At 50.6% G+C, this 21,443-nt stretch overlaps 2 protein-coding genes and 1 pseudogene across 4 annotated transcripts; 1 reads left to right on the forward strand and 2 right to left on the reverse strand.

Annotated features, from left to right (window-relative positions):
- Window positions 1-358: 358 nt before the first annotated feature.
- Window positions 359-1,153, reverse strand: LOC115837994 (annotated as a pseudogene).
- A 2,108-nt stretch (window positions 1,154-3,261) lies between these two features.
- On the forward strand, window positions 3,262-13,737 carry BLCAP (BLCAP apoptosis inducing factor). Its single transcript, XM_003253554.4, has 2 exons — window positions 3,262-3,400; window positions 11,804-13,737. Exon 2 carries the CDS (start codon window positions 11,980-11,982, stop codon window positions 12,241-12,243), a length of 264 nt encoding a protein of 87 aa, XP_003253602.1. The 5' UTR covers window positions 3,262-3,400; window positions 11,804-11,979; the 3' UTR covers window positions 12,244-13,737.
- On the reverse strand, window positions 7,475-11,757 carry NNAT (neuronatin). Of its 3 annotated transcripts, none has more exons than XM_003253553.4 (3): window positions 9,743-11,757; window positions 8,728-8,808; window positions 7,475-8,499 (listed from the first exon to the last, which is right to left on the reverse strand). In XM_003253553.4, exons 1-3 carry the CDS (start codon window positions 9,812-9,814, stop codon window positions 8,407-8,409), a joined length of 246 nt encoding a protein of 81 aa, XP_003253601.1. In that variant the 5' UTR covers window positions 9,815-11,757; the 3' UTR covers window positions 7,475-8,406. The 3 variants fall into 3 exon arrangements, with proteins under 3 accessions (XP_003253601.1, XP_012367392.1, XP_004090156.1); XM_012511938.2 differs by having other exon boundaries at window positions 8,733-8,808; window positions 9,743-11,754; XM_004090108.3 differs by lacking the exon at window positions 8,728-8,808 and having other exon boundaries at window positions 9,743-11,749.
- Window positions 13,738-21,443: the final 7,706 nt, after the last annotated feature.

A 21,443-nucleotide genomic window follows, 5' to 3' on the forward strand; every position in this document is an offset into this window, starting at 1 on the left:
GACCCAGGTAACCACCATTTTGATTTCTAACCCTATAGATTACTTGAGCTTTATATGAATGGATTCATATGGTATGTACTGTTCTGTATCTGGCTTCTTTTAGTCCACATACTGTATGTGAGATTAATTGGTACTATTACATGTAACAGTAGTTTGTTCTTTTATATGTAAAACACAGTATTCCATTGCATGAACATGCCACAATTTATCCATTCTCTGGTGATGGACATTGAACTATTTCCAATTTGAGCTATGAAAAAGTCTTCTACGAACATTCTTGCACAAGCCTCCATGTAGACATAGGCACTCATTTCTCTCGGGTATATACCTAGGAGTGGAAATTCTAGATCACAGCATAGGTGTATGTTTAGATTTTGTAGATACTATCAAATTTCCAAAGTGGCTGTACCAATTTCCTCTGCCATCAGCACTGCAAGAATTTGTTGCTCCATAGCCTCTCAACATTCAGCTCTCTTTTTCTTTTTTTGTTAGTTTTTATTTCATAATCATAAACTCTGCAATCCACCTAGGCATGGAAGGGAACAAGGAAAACATGAAACCCAAAGGCAACTGCAGCGAGAGCACAAAGATTCTAGGATACTGCAAGCAAATAGGGTGGAAGTGTGCTCTCCTGAGCTACAGAAGGAATGGTCTGGTGGTGAAGATAAAACACAAGTCAAACTTATTGGAGTTGTCTACAGTCAGCAATGGTGATCTTCTTGCTGGTCTTGCCATTCCTGGACCCAAAGAGCTCCATGGCCTCCACAATCTTCATGCCTTCTTTCACCTTGCCACTCAGTCTTGGCAGTACGGATGACAAACTGGGAACCGTTTGTGTTGGATCCAGCATTTACCATGGACAAGATGCTAGGACCTGTATGCTTTAGGATGAAGTTCTCATCATCAGATTTCTCCCCACAGATGGACTTGCCAGCAGTGCCATTATGGCATGTGAAGTCACCACCCTGACATATAAACCCTGGAATAATTCTGTGAAAGCAGGAAACCTTATAACCAAATCCTTTCTCTCCAGTGCTCAGAGCATGAAAGTTTTCTGCTGTCTTTGGAATCTTGTCTGCAAACAGCTTGAAGGAAAGGGGCCTAAGGGCTTGTCATCGACAGTGATGTCGAAGAACAAGGTGGGGTTGTCCATGGCTGACAGTATGGGGATCCCAGTGGCATCTGCAAAGCTGGCTCTCTTTTTCTAAACAAAAGCTTTCACTACAAGACTCCTCTTGTCATTCAGTGTTGGATACTGGGTGTGGCTGCCATGAATGCATTGATCCTTTAGCCTGTAAGCAGCAGGATGGTGGGAGGCCACATTCAGGCCTGTTTTGAGTCTCAGCTGGAGGAGAAATGGACATCTCCTTGCTTAGGATGTGACCCCAGGAACTGGATAGCCATCTTGTGGCCATGAGCATGAAACCAGCACAAGGACAGAAGATAAAATGAACCTCGGTCCTTGATGACACTGCCTAGACACTGAGTGGCAGGCTACTTATTTTTTTAATCCAATTGATGTAGTTGTGTGTTTAACTTGCAACATAAAAGATACAGTCCACCAACCTTCTTTATTCCCAAACCCCAACGGCTCCATTTCTGTTCTCTAGAGCATCAGCCCCACTGAGCACTCCCTCCTTCCTGAAACCTCCTCTCTAGGACCCACATTCTCTTGGTCCTCTTTCTACCCCACTGGCCACTGCTTCTCAGTCTCCTTTCCTGGATCCTCCTCTTCTGCCCACTTTTCTCTCCACCTTCTTTCACTTGCGTTCTCACCCAGCACCATGACCTTTGTGTTGATGGCCCCCAAATATGTATCTCCTGCCCCAGCCTCCGTTCGCAGCTCCTGTGTCACATAAACCTGCCTACTCACCCTCTCTGCCTGCATGTTGCCTAGACATTTCAAACAACTTCTCAAAGCCGAACTTGATCTTCCCCCTCAGTCTGTTCCTCTTTCAGGCTTTCTTGTCTTGGCCAAGGACTCTTTTACCCTTTCATTTACTCAAGGCTAAAACCTAGCGAGGAGTTATTGCCAATGCCTCCACATCTACCCACGTCCAATCTTCCACCCTTCACCTCCCCAAGCCACCACCCTGTCTGAGTCAGCATAAGCTTTTGTCTGGAAAGCTGCAACCACCTCCTAACTGGTCTGCCTACACCCACTCCTGAGTGCTTTCCAAGCCACGCGGCCTGGGTGGCCTTTCAGAAATCCAAATTTGCTATCCTTTTCCTGATGAAAATGGCTTCCCCTGACTCTCAAGAGAAAAGCCAAATTCACTATGTAGCTGACCTGTTTTCTGCCGTGCTCACCTCACCCTACCTCTGCCCCTTCCCAGCTCTACATCTGGAACAAATGTTCTTTCTGCCTAGAACATTTCCCCTCTCACTCTTGCCCTAATCGTCCTTGGTTTCTCAACCTAAATGCCATCTTCCCAAGGAGGTTCCACCCTCTCCCTACCTTAGGACTCCATTAATTTCTCCTAACACTCTCTACTTCTTCTCACAGCACTTCCCATGATGTGTAATTATGTATTGATTAAAGTCACTGATATACAGTGATTATACGACTGTCTCCCCGCCTACCCGCCATTAGACTGGCAGCGCCTTGAGGTCAGGAACAGACCCAGGTCACCCACTCTACCTGCCCTTAGCACTGCGGTTGGGTACAGTAAGCGCCCAAGGAATATGCTTAATTAGCTAATACATGACTACACGGACTCATTCAAGCCTCATAAAAGCCCTAAGGTGGGCATTTCATCAGAAGCCGGGTCGGGGTGGGCGAGGGGCTCGCTGGCCCAAGGTACCGGGCAAGTGGGGGAGTCGGGGCCTGACCCAAGGCAGTCCCAAGTTCTGAGCCCGGACCTTTCAGATCCTGAGCCTTGGCTGCATGATGAGAAGCTAGGGAAGGAGTGGACTTTGAGCCACGAGAAGGTTTTCCTCGAGTCCACGGACCATCCACGCGGGCAAGAACGACGCGGGTTCACCAACAGGAACACAACCCGGCCCGCCCGGCGCTCACGGAGTAAAGATCACAATCTGCTGCATATGCATGAGGGGACCCGGCCGCGCTTTGGGGCTGTCCACACTGCGCCTGATAAAAATTATTCGGGCTTGAGGACCTCGGCGCTCCCAGAGTTTTGTAAAATTGCGTACAAAGTCCTTAAAGGTGGTCTGTGGCGGATATTTACGGGAAATGGGGCGAAGGTGAGCCCCCCTCTTCGGGCCGTGTGATCAGGCGTCTGCGGTAGGCAGCCCGATCCCAGGATGGGTCCTCGGCCGGCTCGACTAGAAGACTAAGGGGGCGTCTCCCCGGCTTCCTGCGGCGTCGGTGGCGAGCTGAGGTGGAGGCAGGCTGCGGCAGACGGCGACAGTGGCGGCGGCGCCATGGCAGGGCTTGCAGGTACCGTGGCGTCAACCTGCTTGGGGCGGGATGAGAGGCCCTCCGTGCGGCCGCGCCGCCATATTATCTCTTTTGGGTCACCTTAGGCGTCGCCGGGTCCCCGTCACTGGGGTTTTCCTTCCGCATACCCCGGGAAGGCAGGGCGCCCCTGTCCGCCTTCAGGTGATTGCCGTGATTGGACCTAGCCTGGGCCTTAGGGGTCCCTTCCCAGCCCGGGGGTGGGTCCTAGTACTCCTGGGTGCTGGCTCTGGCCTTGTCCAAGGTCAGCGCCCTTGCAGGATGAGACAGGCAGAGCCGGGGACACGGGGCTGGGGAGCGCGCCCACCATCTGTGCGGCCCCGGGTTCCACGGCAGGGTGCCCAGCTTGTGAGAGGCCTGTCACTCTGTCCCCATCAGTGTAGTTGCGTTCCTTTAGTTGTTTTTTTTTGGGGGGGGGGGAGCGTAGGGGTGAGGGGAGAGAGGGTCTCCTGAGGCTCCGCTTCGGTGTCTGGGGTGATAGGCTGACGCTCTGCTACGAGTCGCGGGCGCTTCTTACTCCCTCCAACTTTACATCAAGGGTGGACATCCCTTCCCTTTCCTTCTATAGACGTGGGGAGTGGCCCTCAAGGGCAGCTGAAGGAACGGAATGCCTGGCGCACTAATGGCCTGGAAAGGAAGCATGGGGGATGGGGGACAGTTGTTTTTTCCTTCCCCTTTCCAAATCTCCTTTAGTTTCCTTACAGGCCTCTGTGTCCCATTTCAGCGCTAAATGTTGGGAGACTGGGGTCTGTCCTCGGAAAAAAACAGCCTTTCTGTTTATAGGTTTGGATCGTCTATCCCTTTCAGGGAACTGGTGTGTTGGGGACGGCTTCTCTGCCCTGCCTGACATGGTCCAGTCATCCCGTCAGCCTTCTGGACGGCAACACCAAAGCTGGGACCCAAAAAAAGTTCCAGCTTAAGTGCTAATGCCAAGTGTTAGATCTTGTTTGCTTGTTTGTTTTAAATCAGACTAATTAATGTCAAGCAAATCTGTTAAAAGATTTGATCACGGGAAGCCTGGTCGGTTTCCAGTGACCAGGTCAATTCCATATCTGAAATTAGTCTTGTTAGAGTTGCTGCCAAAAACAGTTTAACCTTTAATCTGTAATATGTTGTTTCAAAGAGGAATCTGGGTTAGGCTGTCTTTTTTTGTTGTTGTTCTCCTATCTTTGAAACACATGCATTCCATTTCAAGCCTGTCCCTGTGCGATATACCAAGAACCACGCGTTGCCTGCCTCTCTTGACTTCCTGCTCTGGAAATGCTCAGGAATCTGGATCCTGCTGGGGCATGGGCCCTGTGGGAGGGCAAGTCGCGGAGGGGAGGATAAACAGGATCACTCCCAGGGAAGATGGTGACAACATGTCTCTGGGGCATATAGAGGAAGTCAGAGGTCAACGGGGGAAAAGAGATTGTTGTTTGACTAGTGTTTTGTGTATGTGCGTGAGTGCACACGTTTAAATCTCTGGGGGGTGGGGGCGGGGGGGGAAGTTAACTGCAAATTCAGAATCTCCCTTTGGGGTGTTGGCTCCTGAGGAGATACACATTTCAAAATAGATATCTAGTAAATGGCTCACAGCAAACCTGCTCCCCGATCCAACAGTAATCTGTTGCCCAAGCTCAAGGAACTTGCCCCTGCCCTTCCCTGGCAGCAGACATCCCTTCCTTCAGTAACAATTCAAATATTCCACAGATAAAGGTAACAGTGTCACATGGCACCCTGCATCCCTAAAAGTTATGGTACCTAAACACCTCTGGACTTAACTTCAGCTGGTTAGGCTAAGAAACTAACATTCTGGAGCATTAGTCTCAAGGGTCTCTCACCTGTTGATGGAGTCCCACAGAGCCATTCCCAATTCCTTCCCAACAGATCTGCTCTGTCCTTGGCCTTGTGGGGGCAAAGTCTTCTGGGAGCAATGATGGTTTAGGCAAAGGGGACATTCAGCACTGTGACTAAGGACTGTGCAGTAAAACACTAGTCATTTTCAATTCTTCGCATTGCTCTCTATCAGAATAAAATGTTTAATGGTATAGTTTGTGGAAAAAATTTTATAAACAAGGTGTGTTTGGACCATCTAGGCATTGCATGGCATTGCACTGGATGGAAAGTGAATGCACTGTCTTCTCTGTTGGGTTAAGTTTGCTGCCAGAACATGAGGTGTTGTGGGTGGAGGATGCAAATGGGGAGTGGACATTGCACATTGAAGCCCACACATGCAGGTGCAGGCCACCAGGGCAGCCCTTGCCTGGAAATCTGTCATCTCACCTTGCCACACTCACAGCCCTGCTGATGGATGGATGGAGGAAAAGGGCTTTGCCAAGATGATATGGAAAGCTCTGGGGCTACCAGCAGCATCTTGTCTTCTAAGTGGGGGCACAGGAGGTGCTGTGTCCAGAGCAGCCAGCTCTTACCATGCTCCTTTGGCCCACCTCCCTGAGATCTGCTACCTGGTCACTTGGGCTGAGGTTAGAGCATCAGGGGCAGTGGGGCTATGGGCATACCCCTCAAAAGCTCTGAAGGGAGGGTCAGCCTTCATGGAGAACACATGTCGGTATGTTCATGATTCTGTGGGATTCGTGTGGAAAACCACAGAAACTCCCAGTTTTGAGGCCTGCCAAGATACGGGGTTCAGAAGGGAGGAGGTGTGGGCATTGCCTGCTGATGAGTCACACTGGGGCGAGAGGAGACCTGCCTCACCTTCAGGCTATGGTAGCAGCTATAGGCACCCAGCCTAAGAAAGATGAAGTCTCAGATTGCGCATCCTCTCCGAGTCCTGATGAGTCCTGATTGCCACTGCGACAGCAGTTTCTAGCATGTTAGGGTTCACTGGCATCTCAGAGGCCCTCTTCGAGAGGGAAACTGAAGATGAAGGGTATAAGGTGACATGTCCAGGTTCCCTAGGCTGATTGATGGCAAAGCCAAGACCAGAACTGGGATCTGCACCTCCCCACCCCTATAATTCTCTGATACCTAATGAAGTTTTAGATGCCTTTAGAGGTGCTGGTGATTGGGCTAAGAAACATAAGGGCTTGCTTTGGGGAGGGAAACATGATCAGGCTTAAGAGGGCAAGGTAGTTTGTGCTCCAGAAGTATTTGTGACAGCTGTGACTAAGGGATTCGAAGAAGAGAGATTTATGGCCCTCCAACTCCCTCCGTTCGTGTTGACCCAGCAACAGGTGTGTAGTGACAGGGACACATAAAGCCAGAGACAAGGCTGAACAGGCGGCAGGGCCATTTGGTGAGACAGTCAGCTGACCCCGTGTAGAAAGAGCCCTGACTCACTGGGGAGTGGGAGAGGAAGACAAGTCCGAGGCCGAGCACTGCCCACCCTGACGTGATGGCAGGGGAGAGCCCAGGGCCAGGGACCTGGTAAGCATCCCTAAGAATAAGGAGGCTGGTGCTGGGAAAAGCAGAAACCCAGTATTGGGGAGAGAGGTTTCTGGGGTGAGGTGGGGCCAGGAGACCCTGCAGAGTAGCAAGGCCAGGCAGATTGTCTTTGTAGTGGTCCTGGTGGATATGGGGCCTGCAGCATTAAGCTGGGTGGAGAAGGCACCACGCTGCACCTCTTATCCCATACTCATTGTCTAAGCCACTGTCCACCCTGCCCAGTACTCATTTCCTTGGGGCTCCTGGATGGAGACCTGAAGTAAGGCTTTGTGTTCTGAAATCACCCCCTTGGTCCCTAGTACCTCTTTGGAGGGCTACTCCCACCTTTTTCCCCTCCTCTCATCTTTCCCAAAGTGATTACCTGCTTTGGCCCCTTATCCTAAGACCACAAGTAAAGCACCTATCCCTTTGGGGAGGGGGAAGTGGTCCCTTATTCCAGGACCACAAGTGAAGATGTCAGCCTTTCTCTTTGGGGAGAGGGGGAAATGGTCCTTTGTCACAGGACAGCATTGAGATGGGGTTGCCTGTGTGAGGGGCCCAGCTTATTGCAATTTTGATGGCCCTCCTTTTCCTCCCTCCCCCAAGCAGTGTGCCTATTCCACAATGGGCACATCAGCTGAGTCTTAGAAGTGTATGTTGATGCCGCTAAAGAAATCACAAGAGACAAAGTTTTGGTGCGCCTCCACTGCACCGCAGGGTCCTGGGACACTGTGCGAGACAGGGGAGGTACTTTTTTTATTTTTTGTAGAGGTGGTCCCTGTCCTCCAGGAGCTTACAATCTAGCTGGGGAGACACAACTAATGCACACTTAAACAATCAGTACAATTAGCGGTTACCACAATATTGACCACAACTGCGTGAGACCAGGGAAAAGCAAGATCAGTGAGGGGCAAGGGGGGTTCAGAGAAAGTGTTTTAGTAAAGGTGAGATTCATTTACTTTTACTGCTTGAATAGTTCCAAATCAAGTGACACATTATTTTGGAGTAGGGTGAGCTTGGGAGGCAGTGAGGAGGAAAGGGGAATCGAGGGAGCAAATGCAGCAAGGCTGGAATGCAAGTGCCCTGGGCAAGGGACAGCGAGAGGGCCCCACTGTATTTCTTAACCACCCTCCTTCCTCAACTGTGCCCTCCAGTCCCGCCACACAGGCACGCGGTTGGTGCTGCACCAAGATTCAGGGCTTCGGCTGGCGATGTCAGAATGTCCATTCTGCTGGCTGGTATGGTGTTTTGATTTCCATGGTGGGGCCTGCTGGCATGGCCCTGGCTTCGGGGCTTGGGATGGTGCTGTCCCGACTTTGTCCAAATCAGAATGCGGTGCCTATGCCCAGATCTCAGAGGTCTGCTCCCCCTATCCCCCCTCCTCTCTCGACCCTGCCCCTTAGTGGGACCGGTGCAAAGGGGTTGGGAAGGGATCTGGTATCTTCGTCATTGTCGGTACTGCTTCTCCGGGGGTCTACTGGCCCCTCACTGACCTTGCCAAGTGCTCCTCTGGCGAGGGAACACAGGGGACCCCACATTCCTGTGCGGCACTGGCTCCCGTGCTGGCCGAGATGCACAGGAGCACCTGATGATACGGCCGCCCAGGGCTGGGAGCTGGGGCCTCAGTTGGGGGCTCGCTGCCTGCGCTCCCCCAACACCTGCCGCCCGGTCCGCGACACCGTGTACGCCAGCTTCTGCAGGGAGTACCTGAACACCTGTGGCGAGAAACCCAAGACCCACCCTTAGTGGAGAGCACCCACAGCATGTCTGTAGTGCTGCCGTGCCCACCCCCGCCCCACCCCCTGCCCCGCCCGCCCATCCAGCGTAGGCTGGAGAGGCGGGCGCGGGCGCAGCTTGTCCACGAGTCAGGGCAGCTGGAGCTTTTCCAACTGTGCTGAGAGCTGCATGGCGGCAAGCTGATTGGACCCACAACTTAGGTATACCTCACTTCTCGCAATGGGCTGTGTCCCTGGAGGATTTCGAAAAGCGAATCCTACCCAGTAAATGCAGCATTCCAGGAACACCTTGAAGGAAATATGCGATTCCTTTGGCAAAGGATTCCCTTAGCAGGGAATTCTTCCTGCAAAGGGAGCTTTTAGGGTAAATGATTTTATGGGCAAAGCGCTTTCTTCTGATTTATCTCTTTTTACACAAAGCGCTTTTGCCTCTTTTTGATTTTTTTTTTTTTCGTAAAGCAATTGTCCTTTTTTGGAAGCGCTTTTTTTCCCCTTCTATTTTTCTCTCGAGGGGCTTTTTCCTCTGATTTTTTTCTTTAAAGCCTTTTTGCCCGATTCATTTTTTTCCGTTAGCTCCCTTGTCTAATTTTTTTCTGCAGTGCGTTTTTAATCTAATGCATTTTTTTCTGCCAAGTGCTTTTCTCCGATTTATTTTTCCTGCAATGCGCGTTTTTCTGTTTTCCTGTGAACTACTTTTATTCGTTGTAGGGGGTTTTTTTTTGCGAAGTAATTTTTATTTTTTTGAGAAGTGCCTTTTTCTAACTTATTTTTTGTTCCACCCCCGCAAGCGCTATATGTTTTTTTAAATAAAATTTCTCCGCAATGCGCAATTTTTTAAGGTGGAAAATTTTCACTCTGCGAGCTGTAAAGTCTTGCAACACAGTAGTGCCCCGCCTCCCTCCTGGGGTCGAGTCCGGGTGTAGCGGGTTTTTCTTACCGCGTAGGTCGCTAAATGCCTGGGTGATCGTCCGCAGCGGTCGCCCGCCGCGCCCCGAGTCTTTGTTCCCGGACAGGCGCGGGCGCACTAGGGAGGGTCAGCGCGAGGAGGACGGCCCAGGGAATGGGCAGGGGGCGCGCGGTGCCGGCAGCGGCACTTGGGCAGGCAGGGATCGCGGCAATCGGAATAGGACGGGTCCGGGAAGCGGCAATCGCAACGCGGTCTTGCGGGTTCTAGGGGCGCGAGTTGGGAACCCTCTCCCACCCGAAACCCCGGCAGACTTACCTGCAGCAGCACGCGGAAGATGTACCAGCCGATGATGAGCAGTTCAGCTGAGGCTGCCGCCACTGCCGCCATGGTTCCAAGAGTGGTAGGTGGGTGGTCGAGAGAGAGGGTTTGCCGAGATCCGCTGGTCTCGGAGTCCGCTGTTGGGCGCACTGCCGCAGCCGCGGTGGCCGCGCCTTAAGTACCCGCCCGCCACCTAAGTGCGCATGCGCGCCTTGGGGGGTGTTTATGAGGAGGGGTGGCTGGGGGCGCTCCTCATTCGCCAGGAGAGGAAAAAAATAATCCATCTGCTCTTTCCATACCGACCCCCGCCTCCTGAGTTCCATCTTAGCCCCCTTCCAGAAGATTCCGCCGTGCTTGCTTTTGGATTTTGCTTTAAAATGGAGGGGTACCACGACTCTGGGTAGAGTACAGGGCGAGGATGGGGGTGCAGGTCTCTTAGTGTGGCGCCCTTCTCCCCAGTCCCTGGCCTGCAAATTTGAGCTCAGTCTCGGGTGCCACTCCAGAGCTTACCTTGGGGATGGATGGAAAACCGAAATTAGGGAGGGGTCATTTGCCCCATAGAGCAAAAAACGTAGTGCCCCTTTCAGAAGCTTTGGCATAATAGGCCCGTGCTCGGCGCTCTTTTCCTAATACTGAATGAGTTTTAAGCCTAGGTCCTCTGCTTCATGGGGGTCCCTGAGCGCGTAACCCGTCTGATTCTTTACATCTCTCTTACGGTAGCGAGGAGATGAGAATCTGCGGTGGAGGTCGCTACCGTAGGGAGCTGAACCAGGGCACTGCGCTTTGGGCGCAAAAGCAGTAGTCACCCGGTATCTGTGGGAGGGATACAGAAAGGATTGGCGCCCTTCGTATGCGCGGAAGGAATGAGCTCTACGGAGAAGTGATTGGAATATGCTCGGGGATAGTTTTCTGCTGGACAGGTCGTTTCGACCTCTGTCTTCCGCTCCCCTCCCCCAAGCCCTGGTAGGTCGGCCTTAGCCAGTGGGGTTCTTTGTACCCGTTGCGCTGGGCGGCTGGATCACCGAACGGGGTTAAGCTACCGCTACCGGAGGGTTGTGGCTACCGCAGCCCCGTTTCCAAGTGAGGCGGGTCCCTTTCAGACCGCCAGTCTTGTGGGTCCCTCGCACAGCGCGGATTTTGCGGGCGGGAAGACCGGAATGCGGTTTGTGAGTGTGGTCCCCGCGCACCGGTGGCCAGCCGAAAGCACCTCTTTCCAGCAAGCTGCCTGGCCCAGAGGCCAATTGGCATTTGCCCCTATGTGGATAGAAAATTAATTTTCATTAAAAGCTCCCAGAGGTCAGGTTCTATGTAGTGCCAGCAGCAGATGGAGTTGTAATGATCCAAGCGACTTCAGTTTGGACAAAGTAGCATAGTGACTTTTTTTCTACATTGACTTTCGGAGAAGTTGGCAGATTCTGGCAAAGTGACGCCGGGCTATTTGAAAAAGGCAAGCTTAGCCTAGGCTGCCATCTTAAAATATTTCAAGGCCGTAGCTGCCTCAGGATCCTTTGCCTGTGGTCTGGTGGCCGGCAGTGCCCCGCTAACAGCTTTAACTCTGCACTCAGTGCCTGAGCACCTATGGCTGTGAGAGATGCTAGATACACAACCCTGTCCTTACCATGTGGGGGCACAGCAGGGAGCCCTTGGTCGTCCTTTGGCAACCACTGGGCGGTATTGTGAGGTCTGGGCCCCTTGAGGACGGGCTGCAGCCCCAGGAGGCGATACATGATCTCTGCTGGGCAGGGCCCAGGCAAAGCCAGTCCACTGTGTGAAACCGTGCCAAAGAGCCCTCTCCCCGATCCCCCAGGAGAAGCCCCGGGGAGACATCCCAGGAAGCTTCCCGAATTAGTGACTTGGAGAGGAGTAGAACTTTCACGGGTGGGCAGGGAGGAAAGGGCATTTCACATTTGCTGTTGTTAACCATGATCCATTTTCCCAAATAAGTATACATTCTGTTCCTGTTTTTTTTTTTTTTTTTTTTTTTTTTTTTTTTTTTTTTTTTTTGTCTGTCTGTCTGTTCTTTGTCTGTTTGTCTGTTGTGTTGACTTTTCTCTTCAGGATCCCTGCTGCCTTGGTGATCCCGGGCTGACAGCCAGAGAGCACAGCGGCTCAGCTCCTGGAGAGTGAGGGTTGAAGAAAGCGGAGGGCAGCCGCCTGCGCCCGCTGGCTCCCATTAGGTCGGTTCCTGCAGCGGTGCCCGGCAGCCTTGGTGAAGGCCCTGCCCGGCAGAGATCATGTATTGCCTCCAGTGGCTGCTGCCCGTCCTCCTCATCCCCAAGCCCCTCAACCCCGCCCTGTGGTTCAGCCACTCCATGTTCATGGGCTTCTACCTGCTCAGCTTCCTCCTGGAACGGAAGCCTTGCACAATTTGTGCCTTGGTTTTCCTGGCAGCCTTGTTCCTTATCTGCTATAGCTGCTGGGGAAACTGTTTCCTGTACCACTGCTCCGATTCCCCGCTTCCAGAATCGGCGCATGATCCTGGCGTTGTGGGCACCTAACGGCCTGCCCTGTTAGCTTTCCAAGGAAGCAGAAGACGGGAGGGGAGGCATTGACATAGGTCATAAAGCATTGGAGTTTCAAATCCCGCAGCCTCGCGGGTGTCACATTCCTGACGGCGCCTTTTTGGCCTGTGATGTTTTATCCTTATAATGTGAATAATGGCACTGACCGGTGCTTTTATTGTAAAGTCCTATAGTCGTGGGTGGTCTTGTGGTTGTGTGTGTTCTGTCCCCATCTAGGTCCTGGCTGGCCGCATGACCACCCCCCTCGCCTCATTACTGCGAGGAGTCTGGGTCCATCCTGGTCAGCCGCCCCAATGTGACCTGGGGCAGATAAAATGCCAGTCTCATTGTCACCTCTGTGACCCCTCCTTGTCAGGGTCTCCTTCCTTCCCAGAATGTTACTGACTCCTCAGTCCCTCTTCTGGTTTCCCTTTATTTCTCTTCTACCCTTTTCCTTTTTTGGGGAGTACCTGTCTAAGACAGGGCTCATTTTTGCACTTATCTCGAATTTGAAGAGATTGCTGACGCCCGAGAGCCTCGCTTTTTCATCCTTCTTTCCTTGTTCAGCAGGCTAGACAGAAACATGTCTTGACTGTTAGTTGTCCACAAATCTTCAGTATTTTCTCCACTTCATTTTTAAGAAAGAAAGCAACAGATAGATGTTGCTCTTTCACCTGGGTGTCTGGGCTCGTGCTTTCCCGCCCAGCCTCACTTCCTTTGCCCTTCCTCCTGCCTTTCTCAACTGTCCCAAGGAGGGGGCCTCATTGTGTCTCCCGTGCATGCTCTGCAGCATTGAAGTATGGTGTGTTCACGTAGTTCTAGCAGTCCCCAGCTGAGTGAGTGGAAGAGTACCTGTGTGTTTCATAACAGCCATGATCCCCTTGATAGATGTTTGGATATTTTTTGGTGTGCCCTGTGCGTGTGTGTGTACAAATACATGTGTATATTCCTTTTAAAGAAGCTTTATCGAACGTGTTCTGATTTTGAGGTTTAGCAATAGCTAGCTATATATGGTAGGTGCCGCTACAGTTTTTATTTAGCATGGGGATTGCAGAGTGACCAGCACACTGGACTCCGAGGTGGTTCAGACAAGACAGAGGGGAGCAGTGGCCATCATCCTCCTGCCAGGAGCTTCTTCGTTCCTGCGCATATAGACTGTACATTATGAAGAATACCCAGGAAGACTTTGTGACTGTCACTTGCTGCTTTTTCTGCGCTTCAGTAACAAGTGTTGGCAAACGAGACTTTCTCCTGGCCCCTGCCTACTGGAGATCAGCATGCCTGTCCTTTCATTCTGATCCATCCATCTCTCTCTTGCCTAAGGGGAAAGAGAGATGGGCCAGGCAGAGAACAGAACTGGAGGCAGTCCATCTAGGGAATGGGACTGTGAGGCCATACTTGTGAAACGTTTGGACTGCTATTCTAGAGCTTTTATTTGGTGTGTTCGTTGCACAGCTGTTTGAAATGTTTAATAAAGCTTTATAAACTTTACTTTGTGGTTTTATGTGGCTGCAGTCCATTTGGGTCGTGGTGTTGGATTTCGGAGTTGGTGGGGGGCAGGGGGAAGCATGGAGGGGCTGAGTCTTTGGCGCCAGAGTACCTTAGCCTGAAAATTTGATCTGCTTTCTGGAGAGCAGATGGTGGGGATGGGGGAGGGGGAGCAGGGGGCAGGACAGGCGGTGAACAGGAGGGAGTCTGAAAGTTTTCAGAGATGAGACATTTGCGTTTCTCAGCTCCCATGGCTTCTCGCCTGAAATTGTTTCCCTCCATAGGAGATTTGAGTAACCGATCCCTTGACAAACAACTTAAGACAGCTGGAGCTCTAATCATGAAGGATTTTTATGGTGCTGCTTTTGAAGTAAAAATAGTGAAACCCCTTATGGCATTCCAAGTGGAAAAATAAATAAGACTGGCTGTCCAACCAGCCGGATGTAAGGTGATGGCTAGAAGTGCCGAGAGTGGTGTGGTTCCATGTTATAGATATGCACGTCCTCCCATGGCCATGACCTTTGAGACAGTGTAGGCTAGTTTGTCAGGTCCTGTGCTGGGTATTCACCTCTGAATCTCCTTCTTCTAGAAAGCATAGTAGGAATACTGCCTGTCCAAGGCACAGGGCTGTCATGAGGTTTTATTGAGTCACAGTCGTGAAGGGCTTTGGTAATTTCATAGAAGATCACCTGTTCTACCTAGGCTTTAAATTTGTTGCTATAAAATTGAGTATGGTTTTCTCCTGTTCACTTAAGTCTCCCCATTGTCACTTTATTCCTTTTTTCATTCAAAACTTGCCAAAGATTTGTCTATTTTAGAGGTATTTTCAAAGAACCAAACTTTTATTGATCATATCTGCTGGGTAATTTCCTTATCTGATTCTTTTCTGCTTTTATCTCTGAATTCTTCTTTTCTGTGTTTCTGGATAGATTTCGTGGTTCTGCAAAGTCTTGACAAGCTGAAGACTCATACCTGGAAAGGATGGTTTGTTCAACAAACATTGAGACCCTGTACTAGGCTTGCTGGGGATTTCAGGGGCAAGACTCAGGCCTGACTCTTCAGGAGCTCATGATTGTAGCCTAGTGGGAAGACTTAACAAAATAGACAATTGCAAATTCCAAAAACAAAACAAACAAAAAAAGGCTTTTGTGTCCCTACTCTCCTGTGGCGACACCTGGATGATAAATGAAGCCAAGATTACTGCTTATTTTGCTCTCCCTCGGAAAGCAGCTTTCTGTTTTAGGTCAAGCCCGCTTAAGAGTCACAAACAGGCCTCCCTCTGAAAGATTTGTGGCCCTTTCCAGCAGGGAGCCTGCAGCCCACCCCTTCCCAAAGTGACTGCCAAATCAGCATTCTGTCACCCCACAATGCTTCCTACCTTGCCAGGCAACTGCCCCCTCTTCCTGAACTGCCTTTTAGGAAAATGAAAAGTAGATACCTTTTCTGGAAAAGAGTAGGGGCAGCAGGCCTTAGAAAAACACACAATTCCATTGGTCACTGTGGCTCAGTATGAAATGGTTGCCCACATGGTACCTAGTGACCACAAGACCCCACGAGGCCTAGGTCTGGGCTTCTTTAGGAACTGGTCCTTGCCCTGCTATGGGCCCGTTTCCAGATAGGTAAAATGTGGTCTTTGCAGCAGACAGTTTTTCTAGTCCTAATATCCTGGGAGTTCTTTCTCCCAAGATCTAGGGTCTTCCTGGACCCATTTGAGGATGTTAGCTGGGCTCTGAGTAGGTGGCAGTGCACTTTCAGGATAGCATGGGCTTTATGCTTTAGTCAGTGTACCATGTGAGCCCAGGTACTTCCTCTGTCAGGAAGCTTCCCTGGGTTTCTTCTCCCTGGAGATCTACTTGACTGGAGCAGCCTTCTGTTGAGTGCTACTGCTAGTGTTAGGCAGACTTCCCCTTCTGTAGTGACTGAGTTCCTAGAGGGCATGGCCCATGAGGGCTCCTCTTGTCTCCCAAGGGGGCCTGCATTGTCAGTCATTTGGCTGGTATTTGGCAGAATCCCACGCAGGAATAGGCCTTGGGACTACAGGGTGGACAGTTCCTACCATTAGGGAGCCCTCCAGGCCAGTGGGAAAGGGCACAACATTGAGCAGATAATGCCAGCGATACACAAACATGGACTGTGTCAGCTGCTAGAAGAGAAGGTCTAAGAGGGGACCCAATGTAGGCCTGGAAGGACTGACTTTCAGGTGGAGGCCTGAAGAACAAATATAAAGGTTTGAGCAGTGAAGTAATAAATGAGATGTTATTATTATTATTTTACCATCTAATCAAGCATCTCTGCTTACAGATAAAGAGACTGGGATGAAAGTAAAATGAAGGACCACCACTATCTGGCTGCCCTAGAATCAGAACCCAAAAGGGCTTTTTGGGATAAAGAGGTCAGTCTATCTAAAGCTAGCAAATTGTTGGGAGATACTAAGGGAATCTAAAGCTGAAATGCTATTGGCAGGCCCCAAAACTCAGCCCTGAGAACTCTTCATTTCCATCCAACTGGGAACCATCACAAATGAGGATCTGTTGGGAGTTGGGGAGTAACCCAGTCAGAACAGCCTTTGAGATGGGATTCTGTCAGCAAGAAACAGGACGGCATTTGAGTGGTGAAAGTAGCAGAGCCATGGAGAAGGCTACTGGCTTCTCTAGATCACTGGGAGTGGGGAGAAGTAGACATAAGGAGTGAGTGTGGATGAGGCAGGGACACAGGAGAAAGGGTAGGCTGGGGAGAAGGAAGCAGTGAAAGATGATAGAAGGAAAGCCAACTTCTATTGAATAGCTGCAGGAAAGGAGGCCAGAGAAGGGCTGTCACCTGTGTCCATTTGATGGGTAGAGCCAGAACCCTGTCTCCTAGCATCCAATGCAAAACTCACTCCCCAATGTACCAAAATGTGTGAAAGGGCCACTGTTCTGAAAAGAGGAATGACTGAAGAAGTGCTCTCCTTGATGGAAGATGGTCCTGCCTAGGGAGCTTGGCCTGTCTCAGCCCAGCAACTCTCCCTCCCCAGTATCTTCCTGAAAGTCCCAGGAAGAACACAGTTTGATTTGCCAGGCTTCAGGGGGAGAATGAAGTATGTTGAGAAAAACTTCTATTGTTAGGCAGGCTTGAGGTAAAGAAGAAAACCTGGCTAAGCAGCAACTGAAGGCTTCAGACAGAAGCCCTGGGTCTCCCTTTGGGATCCTGGAAAAGGGACTCAGAGGCTGGGCAGAGATAGACTTGAAGGACTGAAGAACCTTGATGCAAGGCTTGAGGGAGTCCCAGCGCTTACTCCCTGCCTTTGTGACTATACCTCACCTGTCACATAGAGAACACACCACCACCACAGCATCTGCCCCAAGGCACAGTCTCCATAAATGTTATTTCCTCTGTTTTATGGCTCCCTGCCACTGGCCCTTACTAAGCTCCAGCCTGTTAGGGATGTGATCTGATCCCCCAGCTCTCCCTCTCATTCATTCATTTGAGGAGCATTTGCCAGGCTCTTTTCCAAGCTCTGAGAAGCTGGTGCAGAATGACTGTGCCCTCCTTGTGGAGCTCAGATCAGCAGGAGGGAGGGCAGAGTCATTCTTGTGGGTAGATAATACCATGTTATTATGGCTTTAGTGGAGTTAGATAGAGATTATTTGGGAGACCATATCTCAGGACCTCTGTGTGAAGTCCATTAATTATTTTTTACCTTCTCTGCAAAGGCAGTATCCTGAAAAGGAAAACACCAAGGTATAGCCTTATTTCCGGGAGACCAAAGTCCTCAGTTTGAGCCCCTACTTAGCCACCAGTTTACCCAGCAACCCTCCATGGATTTCCCTCTCTTGGAGGGTAACCCCTGTCTGTCCAGCCTCCTCCCCATGAGGAACCAGAGGAGGCTTATGTTTGAGAGCGCTTTGTCAAATATCCCAAAGGGTTAGATACAAGTCTTCTCCAAAGACTAATCTTCTGGGTGGTTCTGGCCTCTCACTACTTTTCCTGAGCAGCTTGTGTGGAGCCTGTACTTGGACAGCTCAACACCTTTTCCAAAGCCAAACCCTCTGCCAGCCTCCTGCCCCACACTGGTAGTGGTGACCCTCCAAGGAAGGGGCAGGCAGGCAGGTGCTAAGGCCCTGGGGCTGATTCCCATCCACTTTCCATGTGGCTTTGCTCTCCTTACTCTTCTCTAGGCCTCTGTTTCCCCATTTATAAGTCAAGGAGGGGGCTGGACCAAGATGTCTTTAACATTTCCAAAGCTGTCTTCTGTGAAACATCAGTGACATTTATCTCCTTGTCATTTTAGTCTTAGAGATAGTGGTAGAAAGAAAGTGTATTAAGACAATCAAGTGTTTAATCAAAGGATCTTTTGCATTAAAAAATAAACTTGAAGTCTCTTGGGTGCAGAACTGTCAAGGATCTTAGCTTAGAGCCAAAGAAGACATGGAAGTGTCTATGAGGCAGGAAAGACAGAAAAAGCCCTTCAGTAATTCCGTATTGTTTATGGACCCAATCCCTTGGCTTGGTCATCAAGACCCTGCACAACCCTTAAAGATAAGGAGCCTAGTCTTTGTTCCTTGACCAAGCACAGAACCTACCTGACCAGGCCTGGCATAGTACCTGCTGGTTGGCTGACCTGGTGGCTAGATGAATAGGTGGTTCAATCAATTGCTAAGAGTCCCTAAGTAATTGGGTGGCCCAGTCTTTCCTAGAAGGAAAGGAACTCCGTTCGCCTCCCAAATCTCTTGGCAACTCTGAAGTGACAGAGATTATTTTCCAGCCTGCAGAGTAGTATTTTGAACAAAGATATGTGAGAAGAACCTTATAAAAGACTGCCCAGGGCCGGGCGCGGTTGCTCACGCTTGTAATCCCAGCACTTTGGGAGGCCGAGGCGGGTGGATCACGAGGTCAGGAGATCGAGACCACGGTGAAACCCCGACTCTACTAAAAATACAAAAAATTAGCCGGGCGTGGTGGCGGGCGCCTGTGGTCCCAGCTACTCAGAGAGGCTGAGGCAGGAGAATGGCGTGAACCCGGGAGGCGGAGCTTGCAGTGAGCCGAGATTGTGCCACTGCACTCCAGCCTGGGCGACAGAGCGAGACTCCGTCTCAAAAAAAAAAAAAAAAGACTGCCCAGCCTGGCATCCTCACTGTGGCAACAGCCCACATGTGGTTAAGGAGTAGCCCCACCAGGTGGTAGACACCCTGTAAGATCTGAATGTAGGTGGACTCCTGGGTCACTTGTAAGCCAAGGGGATTCCCTCTTCTTCCCTCCCTCTACCTTTCCCACACCCTAACCCTGCATATGGGACTTCCCCAGCTTTCCTGCTTTTATGAGTTCCTCCCCATAGGCTGGCAGGCAGGTGAGCTTGCAGGAGTGCAGATTGTGAACCACTGTTTCACAGAGAGTTGACCGAAGCTCTGCTGAGAGGTTTCTTGACTTGCCCAAGAGTTCACAGCTAGACCAGGCTGGCCCTTGATTCCTGAACTCTGATCACATCTTAGATGGTCCTCTGCCTTGCTCATTTTCCCATTTCCATCTCCTCCTTCCCTCCTAGATCATGAGTGTCCTCTTTAGAGTAACAGTCTGAGAACTCCCTGCAGCCGGGTCCCACTGCCACACACACCCATATGAGCCCATCACCGGGATTTAAGTCCTTTCGTCCTATTCCCTCAGACCATTCCGGGGAAAAACTGTCCTCAGTCCAACCCCCAGACTCCAGCTACAATACTGTGGGGATTAGACTACTATTCACAGATGGGGTGGGCCATTTGGGGGGCTGCTTTTTGGTGGTTGGCTTTGGGTTTTGTTTGTTTTTACTTACTGGTCAAATAGGATCCAGTTCTTCTTTCCACCCTCAGAGCCATTTTTATGAACACCATATGGTTCCATTTTGTACTGACAGGAACTGGGGACCACAGGCACATAGCACACACCACAGCTACTGTGACTAATAGCCCTGGCAGCTGTGCCCTCCTAACAGTCTGGGTGTGCAGTATGAGTGATGTCCAGAACCAGCAAGATTAGATTGGGCCCCCCGATCCCTGGTCGTGATGACACCACTGCACCTCTAGTCCTGTCTCTCCGGTCCCTTGATTTTTCCTATATCCATCTCCTTCTTTTAATTCAGATCATCTCTTGCTGAACAGTTGCACCAGATGTCTCTCTGCTTTCAATCTTGTCTCTTTCAACCCACCAACCAAATGGCTACCATTGGCCATCTTTACCAGCTTAGGTCATGTTCTGTGGCTCTTGGCTTAACTTTGTCCTTCCCTATTGCCTAAAGGGTGGCATTCTCTCTGTTAATGGAGCAGAGCACTTCACAGTCTGGTTCCCTACCTCTAGGTGTTCCTGCTCTGCTTCTGCAGGTGCCCAGCCAGAGGAGCCCACCTGTCCTCCCGGAAGAGATGGCCCCTTTCACTTGAGATTCCCGGAGATTGCCCAGGGAGAAGGTGTGGAGGGAGGGGTTTTGAGAAGGAATATGAAGCCTCCAGTGGTAAGCAGCACCAGCAAGACGACCAAGAAGAGGCAGTTGGGTTGGTCAGTTAGGAGGTCTTGTCATCCATCTTGGGGTTGGCAGAGCAATAGAGACAGACATCACATCACCATGGGAAGAGAAGAGAATAAGAGGAAGAAGTGGAGATGAGAGGAACAGGTCACCTCTTCCAACTATAAAGGGAAAGAGGTGGATGAGTGGAAGTGACCCATTTGGACTGTTCTTTTTTTATTTAGCTAATATTTGGCCTGTGCTTTTCTGGATCAGGCCCTGATGAGCATTTTGTCAACAATACCTCCCTGAAACCTTAAGAGAACATCCTAGGGTTGACATGGTTTTGCCCACTATACAGAAGAGCTTCAAAAGATGAGGGCACTTGCCCAAGATGGGGGGCAGAGCTGGGATTTGTGTCCCATTCTGTTGCCCTTCAGAGCCTCACTTTCACCACTGTCCTTGTCTTCCCTGTAGTCACGAGGGGAAGAAGGAGGTGGAGGGCTGCCTGCAGTTAGGGAGCTGGGGCAAAGGCACCAGGGAGGCTCCCGGTTCTCAGATAGGACTGGAAGTCTGGGACACATCACTGTTCAGAGGGGGAAGGGGCCAGGGAAGAGAGAGGCTATTTTTAATAGCCAAATAGGAGATATGAGCCCATTAAAAACCAGGAGGAAAGGAATAAAATGTTTAACAAGTATCTGAGTGGAGGACCTCTCTAAGCTGAAAAGCAATGACATGACATCAAGAAGACAAAGGCCACCAGCGAACAGGGATAAGTGATGGCCTGTGTCCCAAGTGGCCTGGAGTGGACGGCACTAGATGGACAGGTAGAGGCTTAGCCTTGGATAGCAAGCATGCAACGATCCACCCACCCAAACCTGGGAGGCTTAGCACTCGGCAGGTGACCTCATCTGTTCTCAAGCCATCACTGGGAGTTGCTCAATAAATATTTGCTGGGGTGAAATAACTGAAATGGGAAATTAGATCAAAGAGGAAAAATACCAGCGTTAAGCTATTGATGATAGAAGAAGCGGCCAGGTGCCGTGGCTCATGCCTATAATCCCCGCACTTTGGGAGGCCAAGGCGGGTGGATCACCTGAGGCCAGGAGTTCGAGACTAGCCTGGCCAACATGGCAAAACCCCATCTGTACTAAAAATACAAAAAATTAGCTGGGCATGGTGGCATGCACCTGTAACCCCAGCTACTCAGGTGATTGAGGCATAAGAATCACTTAAACCCAGGAGGTGGAGCTGCAGT

Source organism: Nomascus leucogenys, chromosome 13 (genome assembly GCF_006542625.1).
Source record: "Nomascus leucogenys isolate Asia chromosome 13, Asia_NLE_v1, whole genome shotgun sequence".
Classification (NCBI taxonomy): domain Eukaryota; kingdom Metazoa; phylum Chordata; class Mammalia; order Primates; family Hylobatidae; genus Nomascus; species Nomascus leucogenys.

Coding starts and splice junctions, on each gene's coding strand:
- BLCAP (XM_003253554.4), top strand. CDS start 11,980: ATGTATTGCCTCCAGTGGCTGCTGCCCGTCCTCCTCATCCCCAAGCCC.
- NNAT (XM_012511938.2), bottom strand. CDS start 9,814: ATGGCGGCAGTGGCGGCAGCCTCAGCTGAACTGCTCATCATCGGCTGG. Junction 8,809..9,742: donor TCTTCCGCGTGCTGCTGCAG/GTAAGTCTGCCG, acceptor ATTTCCTTCAAG/GTGTTCCTGGAATGCTGCAT. Junction 8,500..8,732: donor GACACAGCCCATTGCGAGAA/GTGAGGTATACC, acceptor TTCTCGCCACAG/GTGTTCAGGTACTCCCTGCA.